Genomic DNA, 12,689 nt, shown 5'->3' with positions numbered 1-12,689 from the left:
ACGGTCGGTAGGTCTTGAAGTAACATGCTTTGAGATTGTCATTTCTAGAATACTGCAGTTTATTCAAATTTTATCTAGATTATTCACATATTCATAACATCTCCAATATTTGTATCATTTTCTCTCGTTCTTGTTATAATTTTAAGCTGTTCATGCTATTAATATATATTGCTAAATTAAGGAAACTATAGGTCTGTTTATGTAATGTTTAGATTTAGAATATGAAAACTGTGTGACCGTTTGTTTTCTGATAATTGAATAAAAAAAAAATATTCATATGTATGTTACTTCCATCCATTACCGTGGCATAAAAGTATCCTATCACCCAAGTCAGCTCATACCCTATCTGTTTACCAAATTCATCAAAATTAGTTTTAGCGTGATTGATGTACAAACATCCAAAGAAACAAACATTCACATTTATAATATTAGTGTGATAGTGTTTTATTATCATTAACTAACCATGTACAGAATACAGACAGATAAACGGAAATCAAACTATACTCATATCTATTAATTTAAACAAAAATCAATTTTATTAAAACGCGTTAAAATCGAAAATCAATTAATTTAACAGACTAAAACATCTCGATGCCTATAGTGTCTACTATTTAACTTATTATATGCTTAATGGTCTTGCAAACTAATAACTGTAATCATTATTTCGTATTTATACCACGGCGCGTCGCTCCGGACATAATTATATCAGTATCAGAGAGCGAGTTGTTCCTGGTGTCTGTGGTATAATACAATAGTAAGATAATGTATGGTGATGGTGTGTTAATGCAACGATATCGTTTGTTGGTCAATGATGGGAATTGAACGGGTTTACATTAGCACCGAGCTGTGGACATAGTATTTATTGAGGAAAGTATAGCTCTGTACTGTTATTATTGAAAGGTTAGGAAACAAGGACTGCCCGTGAAACAGGTTAGCGTTAGGATTAAAGATTGATATTTGCACAGATACAAGAGCAGGTCAACTAACTCTTTCGACTGTATTATAAAAGAGTGACATAGAAAAAATAGATAGAGTATGTTACAGCTAGAGCCAACTACAAATAAAACAAAATCTACAATATAAACATCGCTCATATATTTACATCATCCCCATATCAGTCAAATATAATATCAAAAGCTTCACCTTATCTAACAGTACATCATTAGCTCGTCTATAGTGCAGGCCTTGCTGCAGCACTCGTCCACCAGGCCGCGCTTGCCGCGCACGCCAGCCAGCGCGCCCGCCGGCGGCACCCACCAGCTGCGCTTGCTGAGCTCGGGGCCCCAGCACAGGGTCGCCAGCGTCTCGGACAGCTGCCGGCCGCAGTACACGCCGCCCCGCACTTGGGACACGCTCACGTAGGCGCAGCACGCCAGCACAGCGGCGAACAACACAAACTTCATCATCTTTGAGGATTATACTGAAGTACTGGTTACTTGGTGTGTGAGTCCCAAACGATGGGGTTGGAATGTGCTCTGTACATCCAATCCCACCCTTTTATACCAGGGGGTAGCTCATTAATATGCATTTTGATTTTTGACACGTAATGAGCAATTAGGTTGCTTACTTCCCACACTTTTATTTGTTGTAGGTAAAATATTACGGTCTAGTCTAGACTTAGTGTACATTTCTGAAACAAGGCATCTGAAAATGTTCTGTACTCCTACGCCAAGCTTGTCATGTTGATGTAGTGGTTACAACTTGATGTGGATACCGCCAAAAGCAAAACTATTCTCCCTTTGTTATGTAACCGTTCTTTAATTCTGAAAATTTAGGTTATAGCCACAAAATTAAACATAGCCAGTTACCAACTGTTTTGTTACTAACACAGTACACCTATAGTAGCTATAAGTTCTACCGTAACTTGTAATAGAGTGCGAAAGGTTAGGGAAATAGTTGTAGTAGTTGTAGGGAAACAGTGTCGTGTGTACTCGACGGCAAAGTGTGTGTTAGCTTCCACACATACGGAAACATTCTGTCATACTTTTGCCACTGGAAACCCGGCACCGGCTGTCCGGCAACCGGAGCGTGTGAAAAACGCCTTAAAGGAGATGTCCTTGATGTTAATTTATGTCCATGGTATATTTAACAATTTTCTCGGCTGAAGTAATGACGTGCGTAATTGTGTCGTCGAGGGAACCTGACTTACGCAATAATGTGGGATGCAGTAGGACATGTGACATATTCTAATAAGGTGTTAGGAATATTAATGAGCCACATCCAGGTATAAAAGGGCGGAGTGTTAAGGGAGGAACACATTCCAACCCCATTCACCGGGACTTACACATCGGAGCTTCGTGTTACTACAACAGTTACAGTCACCATGATGAAGTTTGTGTTGTTCGCTGTCGTGCTGGCGTGCTGTGCCTACGTGTGCACAGCACAGCAAGGACGTGGGGTATACTGCGGTCGTCGGCTCTCCGAGATGTTGGCGAACCTGTGCTGGGGCCCCGAGCTGAACAAGCGCAGCTGGTGGGTGCCGCCGGCGGGCGCGCTGGCTGGCATGCGCGGCAAGCGCGGGCCTGTCGACGAATGCTGTGAGAAGTCCTGCACTATCGATGAACTAATGATGTACTGCTAGTTGGCTAACGATGGACTGTGACATTCATGATGAGTCTGACTTACCTTTAACTGTCGTGTTTTAGTTTACTTTAAACGTTGACCATTTTATAAAATTGTACTTAATATAATATAACTAATTCTTGAACGTTTTCAACTTGTGTTTTTATTCCCTCTACGTACAATTGTGTCTGGTAAGCAACTTTTAAAAGTGACGAATCAAAAAATATCACTTCACTGTTTTTACTTAAAAAAAACACAGTTTCAATGTTGTCAAGTAAGAAGATTAATGTAATTATGATACAAGCAGCTACACCAGAACATGGCGACTTAACGTCTAACGCAACTAAAATGAATGGTATTTATCTATCGGTGTTAATATGATAATCTATGTAAGCCCAGCTCATAACTAGCCCGGCTAGCTCAGCTGTTAATTACTAGCCGTGATTATAACTTGCAAGCTCTGACACACAGATAAGATGTTGATAAATAAATCGCAGATTTTCTTCAGAGAATAAAGAACTTCAAGACTGCTGTAATGGGTATTACAGTTATGTGGAATACTTTATTGTTCAGCCAGTATAGGCTGCTTAGTAACTCATTGTACCTTTGGTTTAAATTTTAGTAAGGTTTGGAATTAATAATGCTTTCTTATATAGTTGTGTAGTAGTACGAACAGAGTAGTAGTGTGTGGTATATTTCATTCATTGCTTTTCTTAGTACAGGGGCTTTCTGGTATAAGTTGGTAAGCGAGCAGACGGATCACCTGATGGAAAGCAATTGCCGCCGCCCGTTAACACCCGAAACACCAGAGGCGTTGTTGTTGAATCGGGGATTGGGTAGATTGGGATGGGGGGTAATTGGGTCTCTGGTAACCTCACTCAAACAATGAAACATAACGCAAGCGTTGTTTCACGTCGTTTTTCTGTGAGGCCGTGGTATCACTCCGGTCGAACCGGCCCATTTATGCTGAAGCATAGCTTTCCCACTCTTGAAAAACTCCTTACGTGTCCTCTCAAACTTTCACGTGTCCTCGTATACTGTAACTATCCATTAACTGTATTTATACACAACACATCTACAATGAACCCTTCAGAATATTAATGAATGTTCTATTTATAATTTAATAATGAATGAACCCCTTCAGCAATTGTAACCGCGTTGCTCAGGTAATTCATTGAGTGGTGTAGTGACGTCACACTACAACTCCCACGCATGTCACAGTGGCGTATTGGGTACGAAGCGTAAACAATATTGAATAATTAATTCAATTAATTTAAATATTCATCTGGATATAATTGACAAGCTGCTGGGCTTGATCCAGAGAATCTGGCTACAAACACGAGTGTAAATGTTTGACGTGACAAATTTTGTTGAAGTTTATTTTATTCTACTTTTAGTATCTCTTGGAGGCCATGGCAGAGGGAATACTAATGACATACATTATATTAAAAATATTCTTAGACATACCAAGTTTTGAAGTTAGCGAAAATAATACCGTTGGGCCTTTCGCTAATATCTTTGGGAAGACTGCGACGTGAAACAACGCAATCGTTGTTTCACGTCGATTTTCAGTGAGGCCGTGGTATCACTCCATTCAAGCCGGCCCATTCGTGCTGAAACATGGCTCTCCAACACTTAAAATTAATCTCTTATTCTAGCAAGAATTTAAGAACTTTAAACCATAAATTAGGTTACGGCCATCATAATTTAATTGCAGGCAAATCAGCAATTTGTTCGATCTACAATAACATTCATAAATGTTGGCCATAAAAACGATCAGTTTTATGAGTATGAAGTATTTATGGCTGGGTCCATCTGGGTGGTACCACTGTGCAAGCCGGTCAGAAGGTTAACTGCATCAGTAAATCAAGCTGATAAAGCCAAGTCTCAATGGCTGCTTTGTTCATTATAAATCGATTTACTTGATTAATTTTGTCTCTTAATGTCGCTGGAATTAAATTATTTGTTGCGAGTTGCGACTATCTCCGGCTGTAAATATAGCTTCGGAAATGTAGGTCTTGTTGAGAGTTTTAAGTTTTGCTATTTATTAGAGGTAGGTAGCTGCTGTTGTTCTTGCTTGTATCGGAAGGGAGCTCGTCCTAATATTGTAACAATAGAATAATCAACTACATGCACACTGAATATTTTCCATATTTTTCAGTTTAGTAAGGTACTTACTCAGAGTTTAATGGTTACTTAACCTCCTTAGCAATTGTTTTCGCAACAAAATCGTTATTAAGGAATAGTTAAAGTAATCATTAAATGTCTCAGAGTACGTCAGTAAGGTACAATTTTATTACAATCAGGACCATAAGTAGATTAAATATTTAAAAATTAAGTAGCAAGTGATAGTCTTACTACAACAATAGCAAAAAGTTTACCACGACTCCTTAAATGCAGTAAATTATACAAAAGAGAAATCATCTTTCGACCAAAAGAAATAAGGACTATTTTTCATAAATCAATCTACATAAACCTGCTACTAATCTAAGATTTATAATGAGTATAAATTAAGTGTGGTTAATAGAAACAAGTTGAGTTATCTGTGGTTATCTGTGCGATCGGCCGATGGAATGATAGGCCAGTAAGTGGCCGCCTTTGTCTCACGGCTTATAAACGACGTAGATAAGCTGATCAGATTTATTACTAGATACGGCTACTGAGGTGCCACGTCTAGTTGCTAACATTTCGATGTAGGTTTAAAACTCCTTTATAATGACTGCCTTAGTGGTGACAAATGAATAGTATGCAACTGCTGAGAAGGACAAGGGGACTAGATTCCAGGAGGCATGCAGTATTCAAATATTTCATTTCTTAAAAAAATCCTGATTATATAGACCCACAACATAATTATAAGAATACCCTTAGTTCAGCAACCGTGATGGCATCCATTTCCAGTTGACCTATCTAAAACGTAGTATAGGGTTAATATCGTTTAATCTTATTAAAAGCTCTAAAGCATTTTACAAATGCATCTACAATATTATAATGCAGGCATAATACATAGATCAGTTCTCAAAGTTCCCAGCAGACGATCTACTTAATGATTTAGAGCACACGAACGCATTAGCCGCCTGCGCCGGCGCTGATCCCATCACATTACTATTAAAAGTCATCGTTCGTGACTCTACACGTAGAATTATGCATTTCGGGCCGAGTGTGAGTTGTAGGCGTTGGCGATTTTAATCAATATAGGGATCCTTGTTTGTAACTAAGTTAAGTGTTAATTTATTTGTCTACAAACTTACTTCAACTTAGTAATTTTATTAATTTTCAACACGTATAAGTATACTAAATAATGTCATACAAAGCTTTCAAACTATAAACGTGATAGTTAAGTTAATAAGATCGCTACCGCTTCTAGCTTAGTGCTGTGCTAGGCGTCAGCGCGGTGCTATCCGAGCGTAGCTCAGCTCTAGGCGGTATCACACCTCCAGCGGGCGATACCCGACATTATCGACACGCCAGCCTCCTTCCCCGTATTGATTGAAAATAATATGTAATTATATCCTCCGCAACAATCACCGCTTCTCAAATAAAACAACAACCACAAACGTAAGGCTTTGTTGTTTTAAAATTTTCCGTGTTTGGCTTCGGGGAATCTGTACATAATGCTAACTTAAAACAAAAGCGCTCGAAAAAACGTACAAAGTAAAGATAATTTCCCATGAATAAGCAAAACCATCTGTTAAACCAACAGAAACAAAATGAACAAGCGCGGCAACAAATCATACAAATTAAATTTCTACAACTTGACACGACAATTACGAACACAAACATTAATTTCCGCAACAACTTAAACAAAACGAATAAAAAACCGTCGCTAGCAACAAATACGCTACATTCCGTGCTGCGCTGCGCCCACCATTATAATTGCCTTAACCGCTACGTGTTATAAATCTTTCACCGAGATGAAGATTACGCTGTTTGTAATAAAAATAAACAATCCCTTGCCGCGGCCGCGACGGACGCGATGATACTATGACAAATTAATCGGAACGCGCTCGACGCTTTGTAATAATTTGAAAATAGAACGTCGCGTGGCTGCACCGCGTCTGCTCCTTGCGGCAATGGCCTAAGCACGTGTAATAATAGATTAGTGTTATTAATCCAAGTGTGAAACTCTCATTCATGGCGCTTGTTGCAGACGCGGCGAGAATTCGGAGGGAAATTGTGTTTTTCAGACGACACGTCACGCGCCGCGTCGTGTCAAATGATGCTGGTGACAGATACACGAGTCTGGGCTAAATTCGAAGAAGGTTACCTAATGTTCTCGTCTCGTTTTGATAAAAACATCGAAAACAGCTTGTACAGTCGTTTGTTTAGAATATTTTCTAAACATTGATCAATGAATAACGTAGACTTGAAAATAAATAACTAATAACAAAAAGCCTCGAATTCAAACTAATTCTAATTTCAACTTGGAGTGTGGGCAGCAACCGCGCAGTAAAAAAAGAAACACAATTCGATTTTTCAATAATTCAAATTAAGATAACGATGTTTCGTCCTATTTTGGTCAACTTTATCGGCGGCCATTATTGATGGGTGAATTTGAGACAAAATGTCGTTGTCGTTTGAATCGTTTAGTTAAAAGCTTTTTTGTTTCTTATGATTATTGCTCTCAGCAATTTGTATAATTTAATGAGATAATGACTACGCCATGAGGATTACAAATGGAAACATAATTAAAGATAAAAAGCACAAAAATATTGTTCATTTCAAGTCTTTGGTGGTAAAGAAAAACGTCTGCAAACATTGTCAAAAATATCTATCTACTTAATTACTTTAAACCCTACTTTCTTGAAAATAAAACTCAATCATGTTTGCCTACTTACAATTTGGTTACCATAATATTATGAAAGTGTTACCATACTCAGTACGTACTCGTTGTAATGGCTGAAATTGTTAATATTGTTGTGTCGAAGGTAAATTTATTAACGTGTGGAGTCGTTAAGTTATTGGTGATTGTGCACGAAGCACAATGGAGGAAAGTGCGCGACTCGAGACTCGAACACATTCTCCAAGTACCTGCGAGCTTGGGTAACAACTATGTATGTGTACTTTAATTATATGATGAAATGTTAAGCGGTTATTACGTATCCACATATTATATGGATATGATTATACTGTAAGAATCCACTTCACATTAGGAGGGATTTCTCTACTGTCGTCTTTGTTCCGTCAGTGATTGGAGTGGTTTTAAGACTAAGACGTAAGCTTAAGATTACTATTTAACGATACATTAACTTGTCATAAATGTTGTTATAAGACTTTAGACAATAAATTCTCCAAGATTTACTGTCGGCAAGTACTTGCTTAGGCAACAAAGCAACTTTAACAATGAAGCGAGCAACTATCACGTGTGTAGGTACGTGCGGTAACCAATTCCTATAAAACGGCTTTCCTTATACCGAGGCGTGGTTTATAATAATAAATTCATAACCTTAAGTACCCTACTTAGAGTATAAAATTGTTGCATCATTAAAAACCTATTCCAAACTACAGTTAAATCATAATTACGTTAGTTTTACGTTGCTACACCAGTGATCAAGTGATCTGAACTCTATTAACCTTTATCTAGTCGATAACCGACCGGGAATACTTAGGAAATACTAGGAAGACGGCAAATTAGTTTAGCATTAGTAAGTGGTACTTGGAAACAATGTTCGAAGGATATTAGGTTCAGAAGTTCAACTTCATTTAAGACAATATTGCCGGTTGCAACGTTGCACAGGCTCATAATTAGACGGATCTAGAAATTGTTCTGCGAACTATACCAACACAGTATATAATTAAGATGTCATAATATAATATTGAGCTCCTACAATGCAGTTTTCAAATCATATACAAAAATACTTAGAAATCACCGGCTGGTTTTAGAGAAAAGTTGTTTATCTAAAAAGTTTGCTACGGTTCCTTGTATCCGTTCCAAAGGTTTTGTCACAGAATCCATCTTTTGTTCAAGTTCCCCATTCAGGAAGATGTTAAGCCTTCTGTTGTCCCTCCACCTCATCCAAACGGACACACACAGACAGACAAATTGAATTGATCACTGCATTGTAACCGAGACAAATGGAGTTTTTATTGAAGCCGTCGCGGCTGATGCAAAATAATGTAATGTCATCGCTATGATTTTAATATCAGTGGAGCGCAGTACTGACATACTTAGTGACGTGTTGGCTACTGTGCGGGAATTAATGGGCAATCAGTGTGGTGGCGGTGATGTGGACAATGAGGGCCAAATGAGGCCTGGTTAGCCTGTCTCGACACTCCTTCACTGAATTTTATTACCATTTCGATAAATATTGATTAGTAACAAGACGCTGTATGTTACGTTTTTAAGAAAGCAAATTAAAGTCGTTGTTATTGGTAAGAAGAATGTCTTCATGTTTGAATTTACATTGAATACTTAATCTCCCAGACGAGGCATTGTTTCTTCGCTCGATCACATTGAAGATTCATTGGATAGATTGAAAGCATCTCATCGCCTAAAGTGGCGACCTATACGCTTTCTCCGATGAACTGTGAACCCGTGTACCTTCATATTGGTCCCTTATCAGTCGGCCAGCAGTGAGCGATGTGTTGCCCAGCTGGCCAGCCCCCAGCGATCCGTCAATACAGGCCGATTCATCTCGCCTTATCTCTAATGTATTCTCTACAATCGGGTCTTTGTCTGCATTGTTTACGAAATTTCGGGATAAGTGGATCTCGGAGTCGTATTAAATATGGCCGAGATGATCGATTAAATTGTTTTGTAGCGTCGCCCGTCGATCGCGAGTCTATTGGAGTGGTGCTTACGTAAAAATAAACCCGATCTTGTTTTGATTCAGTGCTGAGTTATGTAGATACTAGATAATATAACGTGTGTATGACGTCCACATAGCTATCTGTATTTATTATAAGAAAGGAAATGAGTCATTGAGTAACGTCATCGTAACGATCTAACCACGTTCTTAAATATCACCCTCTTACTCACCAGGGGAGAGCAAACCATCAAATATTACGCTTGAAGGCGTTTAACAACATAATAAGGAAATGTCATAAGACTTGATTAATCATAGCTCATAAAGTAAATCACGTTAAAAATGTAGTGACAGCTCAATAAATACTATTCTGTAAAAGCTTTACTAAAATCAACACATTGTAATAAAATCCAGTGAGAAGCGAATAGAAGTAGAACACATAATTAATTTACTGACAACGAACATAAACACTCGATTCAGTATCGAATAAACCAAAAAGCTTCCATTTACACTGAATCGTGAACATCCAACAATCGTGACAGTGTTACTCGAGTTGCGAAACACTCGAGTCGACAGTATCGAGTTAGGTGAACGATAATCGATTTAATGAGAGGGGAACGCAATCGATAGCGAATGTTTAATGCACACTACGACTGCTGGTCGGGTTTACTTGAAACTTACCTCAATAAATGACTGTTTTTCATGGAATTCTAATATCTATTTTAGAAGTTTTTCTAGAAACTTTTTTCTGTCTCATAGTTTCAATTGGACTGTTATTATATCGCAGTCAAATAACATCATGGTCTGAATAATAATTCATAGTTAATACGATATAAAAAGTTCGTTATTAATAAGCAGTCGGCCAACGACCAATCATTCTGAAATTAATAGCGAGAGTGAGTGGGACTTTTTAACTAGTTCTTAGTCATAATTGGCTGTGATTACAACTAAAACGTTCTTGTTACTTCTGATACATAGATTTTTAGTTCTGACTAGCTACTACCGGTAGTTACACCCGTTGTTCGGATCTTATTGTTCGCAACGTGATTTTTTCGAAATTAACTATCCAATACAAAAATAATTATTAAATTCCAATTGGTATTTCAGAGATTAGTGCGTTCAAACAAGCTTTATATAAAAAAATGTATAGATAAGATAATTCCTTCAAATCGTTTAACTTTATATCAATAACTTGTGTTACAATTTCAGTTATTATAACCCACAAGAAATTAATGATAACAATACATATTTCATCGACTTAATTACTTCATCTTACAATATTAACCCCCAAGAGATCCGAATTCCGAGACGCCTCAATTTTCACGTCCATTAAATTTAATAACCCTATAATTTCGTCACTGTTATTAACCCTAGCAAAGTTTGGAAAATCAAACGCCAATAAAACGTGGACGTTATTGCCACAGGGTTGCCAGTTTACAGAGAGCTTCACTTAAATGAATTTGTGCTTTGTACGTACTGGCAAGCACAGTCTGTTACATGATGCTTTTGATTGCTAATTCTGTTTGGTGGTGTGGACGTTTAAGTGTTTATTAAAGTAATTTTAGTTATGGTGTTTAAATAAAATCGTGTGCTTGGGAATGAATGGCATCCGCGTAAAAAGTAATAAAGAAAAATTAATAAGTTTAGAGCCGAAAAAGTAAATTAAGAAAAAAATATGTTTTTCTTAGTTAACTTCTTTCGGCAATCTAATGAATCTGCATTAAACACGAAGCTAGTTAGTAGTTGTCAATGAAAATATAGAACAAAAAAAAAAGAACTAGCTTTCACCCTACAAACAAATTGAACAAACCTATCCGAGTTGCACTTCTGTGTGCGACGCTACAATGGCGGGGCCCGCGGCGTCCACTGATCCAGACGTTTCATTACTATCCCAACACTATCGACCACCCACGTCTGACCTCCCAGCCCACCACAAACCTCCCCTCAAACACCTATAGTTGAAACAACCAGCGCGGGGCGGGAGCTCAACGTACGTTGGCCAATAATTTGTTCCCGCGTAATTCCGCACTAGTTGTTCCCGTCAGTTTGTTTGACGGAATTTGCATAGTTATTAGCCCCGGCGTTGTTTATTCAATACTCAATATTTGTTTTACTCTTAGTTTCAAAGGGGCCATTTTTAATTATATTCGGATTTATGTTATTAAATCCGGATTAATGTGAAATGTTTGATGCAATATTCTTAAAAGCATACTGTAAATATGTTTGAGATTTTAATCCCTTTGAATTTTTTAATTTAGATCTAAGTTTTGTTCTTACAAAGCGAATGAAAGGTATTTATTCATTCAAACGTACAAGCTCCATACAGCTTTCACAAAGAAAATTTTACTATTTATTAAAATTGTGATCACAATATTATTCCCATTGTTTCCCGGTTAACATAATATTAAATGGAAGATACTATTATTCTACAAATATACTTATCTCTCCTCATTTCATACAGAATAAATCAATTAAGTAATATATTGACCAATACTTACATAAAGTAAATAAAATAAACCCACATTCTATCCGCAATAATAATACAATAAACAGCTATTATTCAATCCGCGCTACAATATTATTGTATGTAGATGTGTGTCTGTTTGTCCGTCCATTGTCCTGTCGACTAGTGGCTAGCGGCCAGTACTCGCCTGACTTGTGGATACGGTCACTGGCGCACGCAGGCTTTTGTTACTTCATTTTACTTACTGTCGAAGACTTAGGTATTATGTGCAGACTAGTCTATATTTCTTGGATTATCTACCTTATCAATTTGTGATAAAGTAGATATTTCTAGTTAAGAAGTTTAACGTCTATTATTTTATAAACAGGATACCAAAATGAAAGTTATTAACATTTTTTCATGACTTCATTCGTCTTCGTCAGTCTTCGTACAGTTTCTTGAGAAGGATTTTTAGTTTTTCAAGTTTTGTATTGGTTTGCTTTTACTAACAGCAAATAACTTTAAAATAGTTCATTTATAGAAGCGTAACATAAACTAAAAGATTTTTTTACAAATCTTCAGACCCATACCCATTCAGAACTCCTGAAACTTCTAATATTAATATACTTCCCAATTCCTCAGCCGACACAGCAGTACACTGCCACGACCACTGAACTTACTCCATAACATATCATCTAAGTAGTACAACAATAGTTTCGCACACTCTGCTCTTTAGTTTCGGAAACCCGATCCGGGGCGGGCACGACACGGGACGACCCGGGCTCGCTGACCGTATGTTCCGCGGCGTGAACAACTGAGCGGCGGGGCTATTCTGAAAGTTCATTTGCAAAGTCACTTCGCTTGAATAAAAGTTTTGTTTTCAAAAAATAAGTGTTTGGAGATTTGCGTCATCAGAGTTGCTAGATCAAAGATTGCTGCGG

At 37.6% G+C, this 12,689-nt stretch overlaps 3 protein-coding genes across 4 annotated transcripts in view; 2 read left to right on the top strand and 1 right to left on the bottom strand.

The window, feature by feature from the left end:
- The window catches only part of LOC118272444 (netrin-B-like), a 131,097-nt gene that overhangs the window by 35,979 nt on the left and 82,429 nt on the right, over nt 1-12,689 (top strand). The window lies entirely within an intron of this gene.
- LOC118272446 (insulin-related peptide 2) lies at nt 1,074-1,734 on the bottom strand. The gene has a single exon (XM_035588965.2). The coding sequence runs from the start codon at nt 1,404-1,406 to the stop codon at nt 1,149-1,151; it is 258 nt and encodes an 85-aa protein (XP_035444858.1). The 5' UTR covers nt 1,407-1,734; the 3' UTR covers nt 1,074-1,148.
- Nucleotides 1,976-2,716, top strand: LOC118272599 (insulin-related peptide 2). Its single transcript, XM_035589200.2, has one exon. The coding sequence runs from the start codon at nt 2,324-2,326 to the stop codon at nt 2,579-2,581; it is 258 nt and encodes an 85-aa protein (XP_035445093.1). The 5' UTR covers nt 1,976-2,323; the 3' UTR covers nt 2,582-2,716.

This window comes from Spodoptera frugiperda, chromosome 4 (assembly GCF_023101765.2).
Source record: "Spodoptera frugiperda isolate SF20-4 chromosome 4, AGI-APGP_CSIRO_Sfru_2.0, whole genome shotgun sequence".
NCBI classification, from domain to species: domain Eukaryota; kingdom Metazoa; phylum Arthropoda; class Insecta; order Lepidoptera; family Noctuidae; genus Spodoptera; species Spodoptera frugiperda.
The sequence above is the reverse complement of the archived record's forward strand: the minus strand, read 5'-3'. Positions and strand labels throughout refer to the sequence as shown.